The sequence below is a fragment of the Malania oleifera genome, chromosome 1 (genome assembly GCF_029873635.1).
Source record: "Malania oleifera isolate guangnan ecotype guangnan chromosome 1, ASM2987363v1, whole genome shotgun sequence".
NCBI classification, from domain to species: domain Eukaryota; kingdom Viridiplantae; phylum Streptophyta; class Magnoliopsida; order Santalales; family Ximeniaceae; genus Malania; species Malania oleifera.
In genome coordinates, this window is record NC_080417.1 from 76,937,611 (window position 1) to 76,959,489 (window position 21,879).

Here is a 21,879-nt window from a genome sequence, read left to right on the forward strand (position 1 = left end):
CAAAAAATATGCAAAAGCCAGAGGTTGATTTCTGATCGTCAAGGCAGCCGACCCAATCAACATTGGAATAAATTGAGAGCTGTGTAGACATGCTAGGCTTAATGAGTAATCCAAAATTAATGGAAAACTTGAGGTAACATACTATCCTTTTCACTACTGTCCAATGTTCATCAGTGGGTTTGTGCATGAATTGGCACACTTTATTTACGACGAAGGAGACATCGGGTCGTGTCAAAGATAGGTAATGCAAGGCTCCAACTATGCTTCTGTAGGTAGAGGGATTAGAGTATGGAGCATGCGAAAACAATGATAGCTTTTGGGAAGAAGACATGGGTGAAGATACAGGCTTGGCATCGAGCATTTTTGTGCGGTTGAGTAGATTATATATGTACTGACTTTGAGATAAAAATAGCCCCTCTTTCATGTGATGAGTTGCAACGCCCAAAAAGAAACTTAGAACACTTGGGTCTTTGACAACGAATTCACTGGCGAGAGCAGAGATTAGTTTAGATATAGCTTGCGAAGTGGAGCCAGTGATGATTATATCATCAATGTATACCAGCACAAAGAGGATAACTAAAGCTTGCCTAAATGTGAAGAGAGAAGTATCGGAGCTTGAGTTAACAAAGCCCAAGTGATTGAAGGTGCTCATGCAGGCGGTGGTACTAGGCCCGTGGGGCTTGTTTCAAGCCGTAGAGTGCTTTGTGCAGTCGACATACATGATTTGGAAAATTGGAGTGAACATATCCAAGAGGTTAATGCATATATATATATACACCTCCTTTGATAGATTCCCGTGAAGAAATGTGTTTTGTATGTCAATTTGATGGATTGGCCAACATTTGGAGACTACAAATGCTTAGAACAAACTAGATGGTTGTGGGCTTGACTGCTGGACTGAATGTGTCATCGAAGTCAATTTCGAGCTGTTGGTGGTAGCCCTTGGCAATCAATCGTGCTTTACGACGTTCGAGAGTGACGTTGGCTTTGTGTTTGGATTTGAAAATCCACTTGGAGCCGATGATGTTCATGTTCGGTTTTGATGGCACTAGAGACCAGGTGCCATTCTTCATAAGAGCTGTGAATTCCTCATCCATTGCATTACACCACTCACTGTATTTGCTTGCTTCTGTATAATTCTTGGGGGAGTTAGGAACACCACCTGCAACAAAGAAAGATTGCAGAAGTGGGTAGCGAACTGTTCCATTAGTGAAGGTCTTTGGCTTCACAATGTGGTTCTGGGACCGTGTGGTCATTTGGTGGGAACATAGTATCGGAGGTTCTGTAGCAGCGGCAAGCTCTAATGACGGTTGGGTGGTGGACGTGTTTAAGGGAAGAGCAAGGGAAGGTGGCGACGAACTAGAAGCAGGGGAGTCATTTGAGGTGGGAGACGATATGTGATTAGATGGATTGGAGTGGGACGACGTCGTTGCATTAAGATGTGAGGCAATGGGAGACATGTCGTTGGCATAAGAAGATGACTCATGGGAGGATGAGTGGGTGTCGTTGATGTTGAGAGGAAATGGTAGAGCAATAGTTGGGCTATACGTGGGCTGGGTGGTAGTGGCTTGTGTGATGTGCTGGCAAATGGGAAGATGGTCTCAATGAATAGAACATGTCGGGATATGAATATTTTGCCACTTGAAATGTCCAGGCACTTGTATCCACGATGCATATTGCCGAGACCAAAGAAAACACATCACTTTGAGTGAAAATCAAGTTTGTGCTGATTGAAGGGGCAAAGGTATGGAAAACAAGAACACCTGAAAATTTTAAGTAGTGAAAAATCGAGGGCATGTTTATAGAGTTTTTCAAATGGTGAAATACCAAGTGGAGTTGTGGGGAGACAATTTATGAGATACGTTGCCATTAAAAAGGCATGATCCCAATAGGCATAGGGAACACTGCCGCAAGATAAAAGAGAGAATCTCATTTCAATGATGTGACAGTGTTTCCTCTCAATGGACCCATTTTGTTGTGATGTGTGAGGACAAGTTACACGATGTTGAATGCCAATTTTGTCAAAGTATTTATGGAGTGAGCAGTATTCTCCTCCCCAATCCGTTTGTACTGCTTTTATTTTACTTTCAAATTGGCGTTCAAAGAGTTTTTGGAAGGAACAAAATATTTGCATCACATCTGATTTGCTAGGTATGGGAAAGAGCCATGTGAATTTACTAAAATGATCAACAAATGAGACATAATATTTATTTCCATTGGTTGACATAATAGGGGATGGACCCCAAACATCAAAGAAAATTAATTCAAGAGGAGAATGGGAAATAGACTTTGAATCAGAAAATGGAAGAAGATGACTCTTTCCTTGTTGACAAGCGGAACACACACCCGCTATTTTATTTGATGAGAGTGGTAAAGAGAACTTGGAGACGAGTTGACGAACGGTTTGATAAGATGGATGGCCGATCCGACAATGCCACACATCAAGAGGAGTGCGTTGAAAAAGGAACAATTGGTGAGATGTTGTTGGTGTAGTTGATGGTGGGAAAGAGTAGAGGTTGTCTTTAGTTTTGCCATGCATTAGAATTTTCCCCATGGTTTTGTCCTTCACCAAAAAAGAAAGATGGGTGAAACTCAATATAGACATTATTTTCACTTGTAAATTGACTCACAAATATCAAATTATTTTTAATCTGTGGTACATGTAAAAATTAAGATAAAGTGAAAGAGTGAGTTGGAGTTGATATAATGGCAAAGCCAACATTCTTTACAGGCAAACCTGCCCCATCACCGACGTGGATTTGATCACCTGCATGGTATGGCTCCGAGTGTAAATTGAGGCTCTGTAAATCATTTGTGAGATGATTTTTGGAGCCAATATTAGGGTACCAATTTGTGTCCGAAGCTGATGAGGGTAAGGTCACGTATGTTGTCATGGTTGGAAGGGCACCTTAGTATGAATGATTTTAGCGATAGTAACATTGTATGGCAGTGTGACCAGTTTTTCCACAAACTTGGCAAGATGGCCTCGGGTTGGGTGGATTACTCTAATGTGAATTTCCTTGCCCACATCCACCACGACCTCTACTTCTGGAGTTGGGATTGTTGTAGGATTGTTGAGGTTGTGATGAGCATTGGTTTTGTTGGGATTTTCCACCACGATTGCGTTGATCATTCCGGGTTGCCATATTCACCGAACCTACCATAGAGTCAAGAGTAGATTATTGTTGCTCTAGGTGTAACTCAAAGCTGAGGAGATGGTTAAACATCTCTTTGGAAGTCATTTTGTCAACTTGAGTTGAAATGGAAGTAACAATGGCATCATATGATGTGTTGAGGCCTCCAAGAAGGTAGGCAGTGAACTCATGACTTTGTAGGGGTTGTCCAATGGCAGCAAGGTTGTCGGAGTATGACTTCATTTTTTGGAAATAGTCAGAGATGTACAAATTTCCTTTCTTGGTGAGAGCCAAGAATTGGCGAATCTGAATTGCTCGAGCCGAAGAGATGGAGGAGAACATTTTCTCAAGGGAAACCCATACTTCTCTAGAAGTTAAGAGACCTACCATCTGAGCCAAGATGCCCTCGGACAGAGAGTATACCAACGTACTGAGAACAACCTGGTCTTGGTCATACCAGGAGTTGAATTTTGGGTCTAATTAGGAATTTTTGTGGGGGCAGAGGTGGAGGTGGTTGTATCGGGGTTGGGTATGGTTAGTGGTGGGGCAGATATTGTTCCATCAACATATCGAAATAAACGTTGGCCACGCAAGTAGGTGATGATTTGTGTTTTCCAAAGGATATAGTTGTCTTTGGTGAGCTTGATTGTAACCAAACAATGGATGCTTGTAGGGTTAGTAGGAATATTGGGTGAGGCCATGGGATTGAGTTTGAGGAAAAAAAAAAGACAGAGGTCGTAGTACAACTCTGATACCATAAAACAATACTCACAGGATGGAAACTCTCGTGCAATTGTTGTCCAGAGAAATTGTATATATATAGCAGCGTATAGATGTTATAAAAATTACAAAACTTGTATCCTAGAGTAATTACAGGAATTGGAAAAATTATAGAAAAGACTTGCGTATAGCTATAATTACAATCTTTACATAAATGGAATAGTTATATTTATAATCTTTACATAAATGGAAAGAAGTGAATGAATACAATTCCTCAGATCATGGAATGGAATCGAACTTGCTGTCATATGTTGACTTAATCTTGCTATCATCTATTTTGGAAAGTGTTTCCTTAATATGTTTGGTGTAGAATAAATGAAGTAAAAAATCAATGAAATGAAAGTTGGAATGGAAATAAGATGAAATTAGGTGATAAATTTGACTCTGTCCTATTATTATGCACCAAATATGTAATAAATTTTACTAGTACCTTTTGGCAATATATTTTATGAATTTTTTATGCATTCAAAAAAATATGCCCTTCTCCCAAACAAAAAAAGAAGTAAATTACGTAAGCCCAATTAACCAACTAATTGTCTGATGAAGTTTAATGCCATATAAAAGACAAATAATTGCTTCTAAGTTCTAAAATTTACATTATTTAGGGCATGTTTCTTTGAAAGCAATAGAGATTTGGCAGTTTAATTCTAGGCAAGTTTCTTCTCGAAATAAAGGTACCTAATTTGTTTTTCACAAAACACTCACATTGTAAGGCAATGTTATACATTTCACCCACTAACATAAGATTACATTTGATTCGAAATATAGAATATGAAAAGAAGAAGCATAGCAATTATATTGGCAATTGTACAAGAGGGGATGCTATTCCATGACAAATTATGTATAGCAAGGATGATGTTCCATGACAAATTATCTTTATAAATGTTTGCGCTATTCCAATGAACGTGGAACAACTATTAAAGATATTTATTTCTATATTTAAGGGTACAAGTGAGTCAAGCTCACAAGTTACTTGAGTAACTTAGGTTGAGTTTAAATTTTGTGGTACCATTCGCAAGTCAAATCAAACTTTTTGTAATTTTATTATTTTTCATATTATATAAATGACATAGTATTATATTTTATACATATTTAATATTTTATATATTTAGTTTTTATACAAATTAGAATTATTTTATGCAATTGAATCTAGTTCAAGTTCAGCAAATTCAAAATTGATCAAATTCAATTAAGCCCAAGGCTTCACTTCGAATCATTATAGGACAAGCCTTGAAATAAGGGAGAATTAATGTTTGGGAAAAAATAGGAGAAGGATAAGGGATAAAATAAATAAATAAATCTAAGAGTGAACTGGCAGTTCATTGGGGTTGATAACTCGATGAAGATATGATGACTCAATCTTTCAACCTATCTTTTGTCCCATGCAACCAAGAATCGATTCTTCTATCTCGGTGACACAAACATAAGAAAGTGAGAGGATCTCTAGCATGAGTTTATAGACCAATATTAATACAATGTTAAGCTAAGGACGACTCTAAGGCACTCAGAGGCAATAAACATATGACATTATATTTGCCTTCGTGGCCAAAAGGAGGAATAAAGCAACCACCATGATGAATAAACCCTATAAAAAAGATCAAAAGATACCATGCCAAGTGCCCAACTATGTATATCAAGAAAAGATTCTTCCAGTGGTTTCTAAACTTTCAAACAGTTCTTGAAATTAGTGGGAAAGTGGAAGATGTCATTACTAGTATCTCATCAAGATTGGACCAAACCATTCCTCAAAATGAAGCACCTAAAATGACTTCCATCCACTTGAGACCTAATCTAAACACCCCCACTAATCTAAACACCAAACTGCCCTCATAGTGGGACATTTACACGTCAGTTGGTATCTGGAAGGAGATTATAGAGCATTAGATCTGGAGCTAGGAACTAGAGGTATTTCTGCCTTGCTTCCTCATGCTATGGTTATGTTACTCAAATTATATTTGAGGAGTTGAAGCCTTCTAGGTTGAGCACTATCGTCCTCGTATGCCCTCAAGAGATGACATTGATTATGCCATTTTCAAGTTAATGCAATACTCCATCTTGTGTGCATAGACTCTATATAGTGAAACTTGCGACAATTATCCATATTTTCGCCCGTTTCCTCCAAGCTTCTTTTGTTCTAGCTACCAAAGTCTAGGATTTTTCTTTATTTGCATCAAAATTTGCCCCAGAAATTCATTTAGAGTGATGTATTCTCAAATCTCCTCAAGGACTCTAGGATCTAGACTTTATGGTCCCCCCCTTTTCGTGTTCTTTTCATTTTGTTGGGTTAAGAGGTTCCTCAAACAAATATTCTCTTCATGTCCTACTCTTTTAGGTCCCTCCAGGCTCACATTGATTCTTCAATGTTTTTGTACTTCAGTGCTTCTCTACATGCTTAAAACAACTTAGGAAGTAATTTGAGGGCTTCTTAGACAAGGCAAAGTCAACATACTTCAAAATCATCACCATAACGTCATGATCCAAGTCTTGCACCTTGATAAAAGTATCTCACATAGTCATTGAAAAACTCCTAAAATTTTGTTTAACCTCAATGAGACTAGCACATGTCTAGTTGCACCACCAACTACTAAGAAATTGGTTAAAAAAGGACTTGAGGGGCTTCTTCAAGGGCTTACGATACACCAAACTATTACTAGTAGTGGTTGATTCCATTTCAATTCTCCAACCATAAGGGTTTCTTCACATGCTCAAGTTCCACTTTAGGTTCCTTTCCAAGTCGGTGCCTATTTTGTTAAGGGGTTGAAAGAGGGGAATTTGGTAAAGCACACCAGATTGGCCTGCTCCCCACCTTCGAGATGACAAATTTTTATATTCACACACTGTGGGGGCATGCCCATACATCAATTCACCCTTTATATAAGTGCTCCCATTATTTTGCAATTTGCTAAGATCACTTGTCTACAGCACATACACATTTTACGTGTATTCGCATTGTTCTTGCATTAACAATGCACAATTCAGGAGAAACAAGAACATGTCTTTGAAGAACCTAGGGCATAGGGGTAGCAAAGTTTTGTGCTAGATTTGGAAGACTCGCCTAGGCACACAAGGAGATCGAACAAATTTTGGCAGCACATACATTATGGATTGTGTTACACTGGGAACAAAAGTACAATATCACTTTTCGTGTCATTTCTATGGATGATGACAATCAATTGACACAAATTCTTGATCAAAGAGTATAAATATACAACTTAATTCAAATCTTAAACCAACAAATCGAAGGAGGATTACCAAAGACTATGCTCCAAAAGAAACTCTCTTATGCTTAAATTAGCAAGGAAAGCTCAAGTAAAGGGGAAGATGACGAGGATTAGAATGGATTACCTTCAATGGGGACCCCTCCTATCATAGCAAGTAAAGTTCTATTGAAATGTTGCCCAGTTATGAACTTTATGTCATGTGAATTTCCGTGATTAGGAGTCTAGAATTCTAGTATGAACATCATTTGAAACTAGAAAAATCATGCTTTATAATTAGGCATGCCTCTGGGCTTTAGCCAAATTTTCTTCAACACAAGGGATAGAGGGAGAGGTCTTACAAGTTATGAAAGAAAATACACCCCAAAAAAAAGTTGAATCTTTAATATTTTCTTATTTGGTAGTGAAAGAAAATACTAAGAAAGAAATTAAGTATACATTTAGGACATAATTAGAATTGAATTAGAATTATAATTTCATGGATTTTTGAGAAATAGAAGCAAGGTTAAATTTCTTAAATTCTACCCCACAAAATAAAATTATTAATTACACTTTACAATGAAACTAATTTCATGACAATAATATGCTTCAGATCACATCTAAGTTCTAAATAGATCCAGCGCAAAGACTAATTTGTAGAACTGAACAACAAATAAATTTAGAATGAAAGCTCTATATTCAAAATCTAAAACACAAATTCCATGAGGCAAATAACCTAATGCTCATATACCATTTCAAAAATTGAGTGGAGAAAAAACTTAGTGATTTTTTTCACAAAACATTTTCAGAAGAGTCTTGCTTTTCCCTCCACAAATTCACAACAATACTCTGTACAATACAAAAGTTTAGAATTATCTTTCATTTCTCTAGAATGAATTTTGAAATAGCCCATCCCTAATTAGTAGAAAATAATAATAGTAATACCAATATTAATTAATGAATAGGCCTATAAAAGAAAATTGCATTATTCTTTGACCACCGCAACAATCCTTATCTTTCATTCGTACTATTTACCAGCTGCATCTTGTGCGTATCATGCATTGGCATAGGACTCATGTATTATACACATGTTATCCATTGACAATCCTCCCTTGAGAATATTTTACTTTCTATTGAAACAAGCTCATTCATAATTATGAGAGCTCATCAAACTTATGTAAGGCATCATGTTCTTTTATTAAAGTCACACATCCAGTTCAACACTTCAGCCAATGAACTTAATTGTAAATTACTTGATTTCTTAAAGGAACATGTACAACGGTGCAACCAGGAGCCACCACAAAATATCATGGCACGTGGAGCAAGGTAATAAGATTACAATGAACTACAATATGCTGCTGCTTCAGGTTAGTTTTCAGAGTCATGTTGGAGAATTTTTCACTAAACCAGTTCAATACATCAGGGTAGATGCTTCATGTTGATGTTTTCCAGGGTTGCAACAAAATTTCTTGCCCCCATGTTTTACGTTTTCGGTATTTCATCTGTACTTAAATATAGGGCGACCTTCAGCCAATTACCTTGGGGGGAAGCAATATCCCTGGCAACAAGTGTGATTTGAACATGCGAGTGAACAATGCAGCATGCAAAGACGTAAGTTGATTGCAAGCTCATCCACACCTGTGACATGCTAGCTAACCTGGAAATGTCCAAGGAGAACACAATTAACAGCAAAAACTAGGAAGTTTGTGAGCTTATTTTGGAGCTGTTAACAGCGATAGAATTCATTGAAGTTAAGAAAGAAACATGTTCATGAAAGTATAAAACACCAAGGTTTTCTGCCCATACTGCTTATCTAGTCTAATTATGGCAAAATAACAATTTTTTTTTTCAATTGAGGTAAATAACAAAGGTCCTGAGCTAGGGGGCGGGTGGTGTTGGAATAGGTACAAAAATGAGCCTTCTTCAGTAAAACAATACTTGAAGGCAAGAGCAATTACTATACATAGGAGGCCAGATCATGATCTGAAGCATCTAATGCTACTGCTAACCCACTGAACCAAAACTTTTACTCCACATTGGGGCATGCCGCCCATAAGTGGACCACAAATTGAGAACGTTTCAACTTTTAATGCCAAAACAATTATATTAGAATCAAATCTTCAATTTTAATTGCTCGGTGCAATATCCCAAACTAAAGTCTATTTTTGTCAAAATTGTAGAAAATTTCGCCTCAAGTCATTTGAATCTAGCAATCTTCATAAGTGAAAATTCATTTCCAATTTTACATGTTTCAAATGCTGTCATTTTGTTAGGAGCACTTTGTTTTGCAGCTCACTAGTACAATGGCTAGTCCTATCTCCTTTTCTAGAAGGAAACAACATTTACATTCCCCAAGTTGCATAACTAACATTGCCTACAATTAACTAGCAGTTATGACTCCAAGCAAATTCTCAGCAGCCATATAAGGGATTCACACACATACACATGCATTGTCAGAATGCTAATACGACATTTATGTGGTTAGCAACAGCACATTTAGCTGAATAACTTTCATCTTCAACTTGGAGGTTATCAATTTAATGACATAAAGTCCTGTGGTTGAAACAAAAATAGACATTTGGCCAGACAAACATAGTATTCTCCACCTGCAGCTCATAAGCCAACCATAATGTAGCACTCGCCTTACTCAAAATGAACAGATCAGAAGCAAGAACAATCTGACACCAACCAACTTAAAAAATTAAAAATAAACAGGAAGGCAATGGATTTTTGCTTTGTACCTCAAGAAACTGCATAAGTGCAAAAGAAGTTTGAAAAAATCCACAATATCTCAGTCATTTTTTGCCAGAACAATGAGATAGATGATTGTGTCTGACCTGGTAGGTAAAAGAAGAGAATAATGGATGAGTTGTGTACATAACCACATGATCGCCAGTTATAAAATTGGGCCTAGTGGACCATACCTGCCCTCATAGAAGGTGAAGGGTGTGAAAAGGACAAATGTCAAAGAACACAATAAATTTCTTCTCCGCCGGACCATATAATTAAAAGAAAGCAACCAAAGGGTGACCAATTGACTGGTTTATTAGGCCCCTGAAGCCACAGTAAGGAAGTTATTTCCCTTAGACTTTCCAGTTACAAGAATGTCATAAGTGGTGTCGTCAGGTACAAGACCCCTGTCAAGCATTTCATCATGCAATCTAAAAGCCTCCTGCAAATTTCCCTTCTTGAAGTGCCCAGCAATTAATGTATTATAAATAAGAACACTAGGAGTCACATGCTTCTTATCCATATCTTCCAAGATTTTGTGTGCATTATCTAGTGTTCCTTCTTTATTACAAAGACCGGTTACCAGAACAGTAAAGGTAATATTATCAGGCACAATACCCTTGGCAAGCATCTCCGAGTATAAATCAAATGCAAAAAGTATTCTCCCTTCTTTTAGAGAACCATCAATTAATGTAGTATATGTTTCCAAATCACAAGGAATGGCCTCACTGATCATCTTCTTATGTAACACACGGGCAGCTTCCATGTTATTTACATTTCTAAAGCCACTAATCATGCTATTGTAAACAATTGTATTTGGAGACAATCCAACCTCTTGTAGCTCAGAGAAAAGTTCTTGTGCACTCTCCATGTCTCTTCTTTTACAAAACCCATCAATGAGTGCACCATATGCAGTAACATCCAAGTCTAGACCCTTGTTTCTCATCTCATTCTTCATTTTCAAAGCAAGATCAATAATTTTACTTTTTAAAAAGCCATTAATTAAACTTGTGTAGGTAACAACATTTGGAGAAACACCGCTTTCACACATTTCTCTGTAAACAGCCAATGCAGAATTAATGGTACCCTCTTTGATAAATCCATCTATAATGCTGTTGTAAGTCATACAGGAAGGAATAAAACCCTTCTCTACAAACTTCTTCAGCAAACCCCTAGCCTCAGATGTCATGCCAACTTTGCAAATACCGTTGATAATTATATTGTTTGTATAGTCAGTGGGGGCAATCCTTAAATTCACCATCTGTTCAAACAAATCAAGAGCTTGTTCAGTCTCACCCTTTCTGAAATACCCATCCATTAATATAGAATATGTGACAACATTAGGTTTCAAACCCTTCTCAAGCATCTCAGAAAATAAACTGAAAGCAATATCTGTATTGCCTTTTCGGCAGTGGCCAAGTATCAGGATATTATAAGAAACTAAGCTTGGTTTCACTCCCTCACTCCCCATCTTATCCCAGACACTTAATGCTTCATTCAACTTGCCCTGTCTACAGAACCAAGACATGAGAACATTGTATGTAAAAACATTGGCAACACCACTTTCAACTGCCTCATTAAATAGCTTGGATGCCTCTTCCCACAACAGAGCTTTCAAGAAACCTCGTATTATGGAATTCACATTAAAGACACTAGGTTGGAGCCCCATGGATTTCATTTGGGTGTAAAGTTCATATGCCCTTTCCATGTTTCCATTCCTACAGCACCCTTCGATAATAACTGAGAAAGTAACCATGTTTGGAGTAAGTCCATCCCCAATAATATTATCAAACAAATCCAAAGCACCACCCAAATCACCATGCACACAAAACCCCTTCATCAAGCTAGTTGCAACCACCAAATTCATCTGCCATCCACTAGAAACCATTTCATCCTTTACCCTCAGAGCTTCTACCATATTTCTCTGCTTCACGCAAGCCCCAATTATGCCAGTAAATGTACCCTCAGATGGCACAAGCCCCATTTGTTTCATCTCATTCAACAACTCACAAGCTGCAATTGAATCAGGTTTCCTACAAACAGCCTGAATAACAGTATTATACGTAGCCATATCAAGTTTTAGTCCTCTTCTCTTTGCTACCCTAAAATATGTCTCAGCCTCCTCGGCCCTCCCTTCTTTCAGACTAGCCTGCATCATCACATGCAATGTAATGCAATCACCACTAATTCCCCTTGAGACCATCTTTTCATACAAAACCTGTGCTTTCCCAATTTCTTTTTCCCTAACCAATGTAGTCAAAGCAATATTCAAACAGGAAACCAATGGAACTACATCATTGTCGATCATTTTATCAAAACATGTTATAGCATCTTCCATCCGCCCAACCCTAATATAACTATTCAACAAATAACTGAAAACCTGAGGATATAATTCAAAACCAAACCTCTTTGAGGTCTCAATTAAGAGATCAATAAGAACACAAGCGACTGCACCTGAATCACCTGAAACACTTTGGTTAAGCAAAGACTTGACACTGCGATGATTCTCCGAGGAACCCATCAAAATGTGAAGCAAAACACAGAAGGCGTTGATGCCACGCACATATCCTCTCCGTTTCTCGGCCCATTTGAAGTACTTCAAAGCCTTTTTCGGATCGTTTTTGTGGCTCAGAAGAACATCAATTGCATGTGCTTGCGTGGAAACTGCGTTTTTCGAGACAGTTGCCGTAGATTTGGCGTACCTGTGCTCTGTGGAAGATGAGTTTCCAGAGAAGTCAGATTCCGAAATGTTTTCCTGGAATAATGATGATTCCGAAGTGATTTTCTCAGCAAAATCAGCGTGTAAGTCGTTGGAATTCTCGCGAAAATGCAATTCGGTTACAGGTGTGCGGGTAAGCTCTGGAACTGAAGAGAGTTGCAGGACTGAAGCTAAGCAGAAAGATTTGTGGGTCTTGTAAGATCGGATTAAATGTGAGTAAATTGGTAAAGGGAGGACTGAAACTCTCATGTTCACGTCTTCCCCACTCCGGCATCGGCTGGAAACCCTACTTCTTCAAAAACTCACCCGTGCGTGACAACCATGGGGGCATCATCTGCATTATAAGCTCTCGTAAGTCGTAAGTCGCAAGTCGTATCACACAGAGGAAATGTTTGGTTTGCACTAATTAGAAATATTAAATGGTCGGGTTAAAATGAATAGGATCATGTTTTATTTTTGATTTATTTAAATATGGATCAAATTATTATTTACCTATTTATTCATTTAATTTTAAAATATATATAATTAATTAATTATTAAATAAAGAGTATAACTTATAATTACTTGTAAACATTATTATTTTCACATACTTTCATTATTTTTTTAATTATAGTATTGATTGTGTGATTAATTGTATAATTAAATTTTAAATAATAATAATATCTAGCCAATACTATAATTATATATATATATAGTTACTGACATATCTTAACAAATAGATTATGTAATTTCGTACATCCATTTATGCATATTAATTTTGATTTGCATAACTAAATTAAATAAATTACGTACACTCATAATTATATAATTACATACACATTTAAACTAAAGTGTCCATTATTATAAAAATGTGTATATATTTACAAATTATAATATTAATTGTGTAATTAATTATATAATTTAATTTCAAATGGTAGTTGCAACAAATATTATAATTATGAGCATATTTTAACCATTCAGTTATGTAAATATGTACATACATGCATATTAGTTGGTTTGCACAACTAAATCCAACTGATTGTGCATAATTACATATTAGACTACTACAAACATAGTAAAGTTAAAATATGATAGTCCTCAAAGTGACAACATTTGTAACGTCAATTTTACCCTTTATCATGTAATTTATACAAAATAAAAATTGCAAACATGTCCCAAAACTCAAAGTTAAATGCTCCAAGTCCTTTTCAATTTTACTGTTAGTTTGTTGAACTCCTTCTTATTCAAATTTCACATTCTCTTTTTCCAACCTTCCATCTTCTTAAGGGAGTTACACATTCCTTTAATTTTGTGATTTATGGTATATTTCCAAGAAGGAAGGTGAATTGGAAATTTTAAAATTTCTAGGTCAAGCACGTTCTATTTTAAAATCACATTCAATATTACACAACCTAAGATCTTTCTAAACAATCACAAATACCACAAGTATTCTAATAAGCAAATATTTAAATCACATGCAATAATCACAACTAATTGAATAAAAGCATAAAAGTGCGAAAAAGTAAATAGTTTTGGGAAGAGAGAGCAAACACAAGGATTTTTATGAGGTTCGGCAAACCCTGCCTACGTCCTCGCCTCAAGCCAACACACTTGAGAATTCCACTAACCAACTCCCCTAACCAAACAAAGCAAAACCATTTACAATACCCCTTACAGGGTGGAGTCCCCCTTTACACCACTCCTTACATGATGGAGTCCTCATCTTCAGGCGATACCCTACACTTGGTCCCGGTTCACTACCCGAACCGTAGGGATACAAAAGATGTGAAAAATTTTTGTGTACAAAGAGATGCTTCTTCTAATAAGCTAAGGTGTACAATATAAAATCCAATGCACTCTCAAATGATAAGATTTAAAGCTCAATAGAATTTGTATGTTTTCCTCTCTGAAAAAATATTTTGAGATGACTGAGAGGACATGAAAAAGTGTGATATTTGATTCAAAAATGAAATATGTAATAGATGCTTTCCAAAGATCTAAAATCCCCAAGAAATTTCTCCAAAAATGATTTTCAAAAATTTAGTATTGGAGAAGTTAGGGTTTTTGCTCTCAATAAGTTTTTCAAATAAATGAGTGGGAGAGTAGATGTAAATGCCCAAATGAATGCTTCTTCAACAACCCTCAAAAGTAATAAATGATTTGCAAATGAAGAGAGTTGATAAGAGTAAATGCTCTCTTTCAAATAGATGCTTTCAAAATGAATGAAAAGAAGAGAGTAGAAAAAGCTCCTTAATCTTGAGAGTGTAAATAAAAATGCCCAAATATGTTTGAGAGTAAATATGTAATGGCAAAAGTTGTTTAATGACGTTAAGGCTTCGTATTTATAAATATTTTTGGTATATAACCGTTTTATGGCCGTTGGGAGAATAGAAAAATAATATCTTTGAATTTTATAGCCATTGGGGAGCTGTTGAGTCAGCTCTGCCCGTTAAGCTCGTCAACGAGTGGCCTTTACTAGTCAATGAGTCACTCCCTTTAGTCAACGAGTTACCTGGGCTACAAAATCATTTAAGCTACTGACTTACACTAGTCGACAAATGGGTGCCATTAGTCCAAGAGTTCCCTGTTTTTCATCTTTAGTAAGCCTTCTAATGAGCTAACCCAACTTAGGACAAGTGTATATGAATTTTCATGAAAAACTTGAGTCCCTAGGGTTAGTCTATGGTCATTTTTGAGCTTTCATCATATCAAGCAAGACATGCATATTACAATCAAATCTAAAACAACACAATTGAAAATTTATGTGTCTTCATCCTTTTGCTCTTCAATCTTCTATGGAATGGGGCAAGTCATATATGCTTTAAGATCCTCATAGCCTCCATAATGCAATTAGTATTTGTGCCTTCCGCGATATACATATGTTCAAATACTCAATGCACAAATGAGATTCTTATGATTTGTCATTATCAATAGGGATCAGACTCAGAAATTCAATAAATTTAAAAGGCAATTATATGTATATACAATCCCAAAAATTTCTTTCTAATTCATAATAATTCTCACCGAATCTAAGAATTAAAAGGCTTCAGAACTTTCAATTTATGCAATTCCCAATGATCAAGTATCTGAAAATCTCTTAATTGCTCCATACAAAATTAGACCCAAGCCAACCAAGGAATTCTTTTTCATAGTTACTGTTGTAGACAGCCCATTTGGTCTAGGGGTCTTATATTACAAAAAAAGAAAAACATATTTTATATGGGAAAAAATACAAAAAAAAAATACAAATGCATAAAATAAAAAATACACGGTAAAAAAGGAAAATTGAAGTTTTTCACGATGGCACCTGCGCGCACACACAATTCAAATTCAAATTATAAAAGTCATAATTTAAAATTGATTTAGTTACTTAATTTTGATTGAATAAATTTAAATTTGGTTAATCAAATTTAAGTTAGAAAATTAGATTTAATTTTGATTTGTTGATTTGAATTTGATGGGTTAATTAGATTATTCCTTGAGTCCTATAAAGACAAGCAACAAGATAGAGTGAGAACATTCATATTGTAAAGGTGTGTGAGAAAATCAGTGTAAAAGTTATAATGACAAATTCGTAGAGTGTTCAAATAATGGAGGTCCTTATTCTGTAAGTTGTGCATTGGAGCCTATATTGACAGAGTCATTCATAGATAGATAGTCATTCAAAAAGCAAGCAATTCACAAGGTACCGTTGCATCATACAATCTAAAGGGGCATCAAGATTCGAGAAGCTGATTTGAAAAATTGTTGGGCTTGGAGGTTCCAGGAATCAAAATTCGGAACTCAAAGTTGCAGAAAAATGACTCAAAGTTAGAGAAGTTTAAAGACTAGAGGTAAGATTCAATTTTAATTAATTTTTCTGCGTTTATTTTAGTATAAAAATATATTGTAAGTTGGATCCGATTAGGGGTGGCAAAACAGGTCAAAACCCGACGGGTAACCCCTGACCCAACCATTTAAAATGGGTTCGAGTTTGTGCAAGCCAACTCATTTATAAACGGGTCAAGCCGTTATCACCCGCTCATTTATTTATGGGTCAAACCAGGTTTGAGTCGGGTCACCCATTTAGTTGGCTCCAATCCGACCCTATATATAAATCCAAAACTTCATTGCACAGCAGTCAGGAACAACCATAGTCGTGATTTGTTTCTTCACCTCCGCTTTGTCCCATTGCGCTGCCACTATACTACTCGACTAGCCCCAATGCTCCACGCAGAGCCTCCATCCGGCGGTGCCGACCGCGGCTACTCCCTTAACTACCAGGACCACCCTCTTCCATCAGGTGCTAATCCTTTCTCCTCTGGTTTATCTTTTCTCCATCTTCTTCATCTTCTTCAAATTCCCAAATATATTTTCATCTTTAAATAAATTTTACCCAAATTTGTTTTAATACCTAAATCAATTTCCAAGCCTGCTGTCGCGAAGGAGATGTCATTGCTTTGAGGGGCTGCTGCTGTGAAGGGTTGCTGTCATTGCGGTGATGTAGAAGGTTTGTCGTGGTGACAAAGAGTTGTTGTAGCCCTCGAGTTATTAATTCTCTCTCTCTCTCTCTCTCTCTCTCTCTCTCACACACGCACACACACACACACGCACACATTCAGTTTTGTAACTATGAAATTGGTTTAGCGAAATAAAACTTCAGAAATTGATTTAACAATTGGACTTGTGCATGCTGCTATTGAAGTGTGCGAGTGAGTATGTTTTGGGTTGCTTTGTTATTTCTTTCCTAAATGTAGAAACCAATTTCTAATCGTCAAAATGATTTTCAACCTCATTCTACAAATAATTTCATAAACTAATTTTACCAAATATTTTTTTTAAACAGGTAACACGTGATCCACTCGTTTATTAAATAGACGGGTCAAGGTTTACATGGTTGTGGCCCATTTAATATTAACCCGTTTACGAGCCGACATGTTTATGACTTGGCCCATTTATGACCCACCTAGACCCAGTCCACGAACCCGTTTTGCCACCCCTAGATCTGATTTAGTGAGTCGGATCCAATGATTCAAGCCGTTTCATGGACCTTGACTTATGGGTCAACCTGAACTTACTTATTGAGTTCAAGTGAGCCAACTCACCCAAATATCAGATCTAAAAAATATAGATTAAGATGATATGTTTAATTCAAGCAAAAAAAAAAAAAAAAGCATGGGAAATGAGCTTATCTGGGATTTGCAAGCTTGATCCAAGCCTACAAAGGTTGAAAATGACCTTAAAAAAATGACAAGTTAGATTAGAAAGTCAATAAAAAAATATAAAAAATAGGAAAAAGAAATAGATATGGAGAGACCGTAAGGGAGGAAGAGGAAAAAAGGAAGGAAAAAAAAACAGATCAAAGAAGAAAAAAAAATGGAGGAGAAATAAAAAGAATAAAAGGAAAAGAGTGAAAGGAGAGGAAGAAGAAGAATGAGGGATCTGAAGGCAGAGTGCACCATCATTTCTCCACCACGGGTCTTTTTCCTCCAATTCAGTTCAGCCCTCATCTTCAATTCCCTCACGGGTCTCTTTGCATTTATCTCTTATCCAACAAGTGTCTTCTCCTGCTTTGCCTACCAATGATGTGTCAAACTCTCATGCTTCCACTCTTTCGGTTAAGTCTTCCTCCAATTTTCCACCATCATTTCCCACCGATAACAATACCTCATCTCCTCCTTTAGCTACCTCTCCACAGGTCAGTCAGACAACATCCTCTTCAAGTTTGGCCATGCAACATGCTCTCGTGTCTCGAGCTCATCCGATGGTCACAAGGTCTCAAAATGTTATTTTCAAGCCCAAGACATTCACAGATGGCAAAGTTAAGTATCCTCTTCTTAAGGCGCTTTTGGCTCTTCACTCTGATATTCCAAATGCTCCTACGTGATTCACTGAGGCCACCAAATACCTTGAATGGTGTGCTGTCATAGATCTTAAGTTTACAGCTCTAATGAAAAACAGGACTTGGTCTTTAGTTCCTTGCCGACATGAGATGAATATTGTTGGTAACAAATGGGTTCTCTGTAGCAAGTTTAATTCTGATGGTTCTTTTAATCGCAGGAAGGCATGCCTTGTATCTAAGGGCTTTCATCAAGTTTCGGACATATGCTTTTTTGAGACTTTTAGTCTTGTGGTTAAGCCCTGCACCATATGGCTTGTACTCCCCCATGCAATTTCCAAAAATTGGTCAATTTGCAAATTGGATATTAATAATGTATTTTTGCACATGCGCTTATCTGAGGCGGTCTATATGGTGCAACCCCCGGCTTATGTTCATCCGAGGCTTTCGGATCATGTCTACTGCCTTCACAAGGCCCTCTATGGTTTTAAACAGGCCCCACAGGCTTGGTATGCTTGGCTTCATGACTATCTTGTACATTGTAGTTTTACTAACTCAAAATCCGATCCCTCCCTTTTTATTTATAATCATCATGGGGTTTAGACGTTTTTTTTAGTATATGTCGATGATATTATTATTATAGGATCTCATGCGGCCTCCATTGCAAACTTTATTACTTCCCTCAATTAGGAATTTGCTTTTAAGGATTTGGGTCCTCTCAATTATTTTTTGGGTGTTGAAGCTACCCGATCCACTTCTAGCTTATTTTTATGTCAACGCCGATACAACTACAATATCCTTTAGAGGACTAAAATGGCTGAAGCTAAGCCTATTTCTTCTCTTATGCCATCCACAGCTAAACTCTTGAATCTTGATAGCATGACCTTCTCTGACTTCACATTATACAGGAGCACTGTTAGGGCCTTACAATATTTGTCTTTAACCCGTCCTGATATCTCGTTTGTCGTCAATAAGGTGTGTCAGTACATGCATCATCCTACGGTTAATCATTGGTTGAATGTTAAGCGAATTCTTCGCTACCTCAAAAGCACCATTGATCATGGTATCTTCTTCGGTCAGGATTCCTCATCTTGCTTATCTGTTTTCTGGGATGCTGATTGGGCGGGTTGCGCTGATAATCGTAAGTCTACTGGGGCATATTGTGTGACTTTGGCTCTAACCTTATTTCCTAGTCTTTTAAGAAGCAGCCTATAGTTGCACATTCGTCCACTGAGGCTAAATACAAATCAGTTGCTAATGCCATTGCTGAATCCTTGAGGGTCATGTCTCTACTATGTGAACTTGACATTTCTTTGTCCTCTCCTTCGACTTTGTGGTGTGATAATGTGCGTGCCACTTACATTTGTGCTAATCCTATATTTCATGCCCGAATGAAACATGTGGAGATTGACTATCACTTTGTGCATGAAAAAGTGCAACTGAAACTCTTAGATGTTTGGTTCATCTCAAGCCACGATCAGATTGTTGATGCTCTTACTAAGCCTCTGGCCTCTGCACATTTTAAATTTCTTTGGGACAAGCTGAACGTTACTTCTGCACCGTTCAGGTTGGGGGGGAGTAATAACAGATGTTTAAATTCAAAGTCAGTCACAATAAGTCCACATTTAGCGAACCAGCAGCAACTGAATCTCACACCTCAAACAATATGTTGTTTCATTTTTGAATTTTGTATTTTGAAAGTTTGAATTTTGAAATTTGATTTTACATTTTGAAAGTTTGAATTTTGTATTTTGAATTTTCGTGTAACTGAATATTATTTACCTTTGTCACAAACTTTCCTATAAATACAAGCACAACCCGATCTCTCAGGTTGAGTGAGAAGATCATACAAATTCAACTTAATATTTTAATTCTTTACTTTGGTATAATAATATTGAAGTTTATTTACTTCCACTGTTATTATTTCTTAGTTTTGCTAAAAATACTCATAAAAAGTAGCACCGTCGACCTTGTTGGGTTCGGGGTGCTACAACGTTAGATTTATCTGAGCCAATATAAATCGGGCAAACACAACAAAAACTTCTACTCTATGAACATTTTTTTTCCCATTTTTTTTAGTTGGCAATAGGTATGTATCATCAAAACATGTCTTTAAAAAGAAATTTGATTAGGTTTATTGTTCATGCAAATGCCTATGAATAAATTTATTATTGATTTTTTTTTCTTTTTACCACACCCTTACATGTGTGAGAGTTGTGTATGTACACGTATGTGTGTTTGATGTAATTAGTCACTATAAGTAACATTTTAAAAATCTTGATTGGGAGAATGTACAAGCGACATTGGTAGTAGCAAAATTGTGCCTCCTTTTAAGCAATAACATACTTGTGACACTAGATCGCCTGCAATGCCAACCCCTATAGGCCAAATTGGTAGGCTCCCTGTGATTCCAAACTCGTAACCTCATGACCATACTTGCAAAAATACCTTTGAAGAATCCTCCAAGCAGGGGCAAAAATCAGAATACCTTATAACTGACATCCAAACTATTCCAAACTCTTCTTTGCTTTTTTATAATGTAGAGATTAGAATAAAATAGCCATATAATTTTAAAATATAATTAAAATAAAAATATGTATAAGATTTTAATTCTTTAAAATAATAAAACTAATTATAAAATATTTTATTATTCTTTAACAGTCATGTATAATAAAATTGTTCTTGTACAGTGAATTTGAAATATAACAATTAAGCAAAATAATTGTATTAAATTTTTTTATTATAAACTTGTCCATTTATATTATTTTGTACATTTATTATTTTAGTCATATTTGTTTAATTAAAATTTTAATTTATTTTAATTTTATAAATATTAATCAAACATGTTATCAGTTTTCAATTTTTAATTTTCATTTATGACTTAATTTTAATTTTTAATTTTTAATTTTCATTTTTTTTACGACAATGATAAGCAACACCCTAGATATCATAGTAGATAACTAGAAGTATGTTTCTCCTCTATTTGGAGAGAGTATGGGTTTGGATTTGCATTGAATTTATATAATTTGTAATATAAAATTATATTAAAATTTATTTAAACCCACTCAAATCCAAAATCTAAGGTTCGGTATCTATTCACCAAATGCAGTGTTCGTTATTTTGTGCTGGGTGGCAAACCAAACAAAACCAAGCTTAGAACCCAAATAAGATTAGTTGGGTTCACATTAGCGGTGTTTATGGGTCGGGTTAGTCCTAAAATTTCAACTGACCTAATCTTGTCAATCTTAAGTCAATTCGTTGAGAATGTGGTTTGGATTAGCTTAAATGTCAAGTGGTTTGGCAAAGTAAAAAAAAAAAACACACACACACACACAAAGGAATATGCATGAGCATTTTAACCAAACCTAATTGATGACTTAATCTAAATCTCATGATAATAAAATGATTTATAGTAAATGCAATGTACTCTATAGTCAAAAAGGTAACTTTAAGATTCAAAAGTAGGGAGACAACTGATATAATCTAAAAGAGACTCTGACATTAAACTTGATATTAATTAAT

At 36.2% G+C, this 21,879-nt stretch overlaps 1 protein-coding gene and 1 long non-coding RNA gene across 2 annotated transcripts; one reads left to right on the top strand and one right to left on the bottom strand.

Moving 5' to 3' along the window:
- Nucleotides 1-8,344: 8,344 nt before the first annotated feature.
- LOC131163935 (pentatricopeptide repeat-containing protein At3g54980, mitochondrial-like) lies at nt 8,345-12,982 on the bottom strand. The gene is made up of 3 exons (XM_058120785.1): nt 10,036-12,982; nt 9,853-9,948; nt 8,345-8,768 (listed from the first exon to the last, which is right to left on the bottom strand). Exon 1 carries the CDS (start codon nt 12,807-12,809, stop codon nt 10,158-10,160), a length of 2,652 nt encoding a protein of 883 aa, XP_057976768.1. The 5' UTR covers nt 12,810-12,982; the 3' UTR covers nt 8,345-8,768; nt 9,853-9,948; nt 10,036-10,157.
- A 3,665-nt stretch (nt 12,983-16,647) lies between these two features.
- LOC131143866 (uncharacterized) lies at nt 16,648-17,196 on the top strand. Its single transcript, XR_009133677.1, has 2 exons — nt 16,648-16,821; nt 16,950-17,196. It is a non-coding gene; the product is annotated as an uncharacterized LOC131143866 (long non-coding RNA).
- Nucleotides 17,197-21,879: the final 4,683 nt, after the last annotated feature.

Excerpts from the sequence above, each read along its gene's own strand:
- LOC131163935 (XM_058120785.1), bottom strand. The coding sequence starts at position 12,809 with ATGAGAGTTTCAGTCCTCCCTTTACCAATTTACTCACATTTAATCCGA.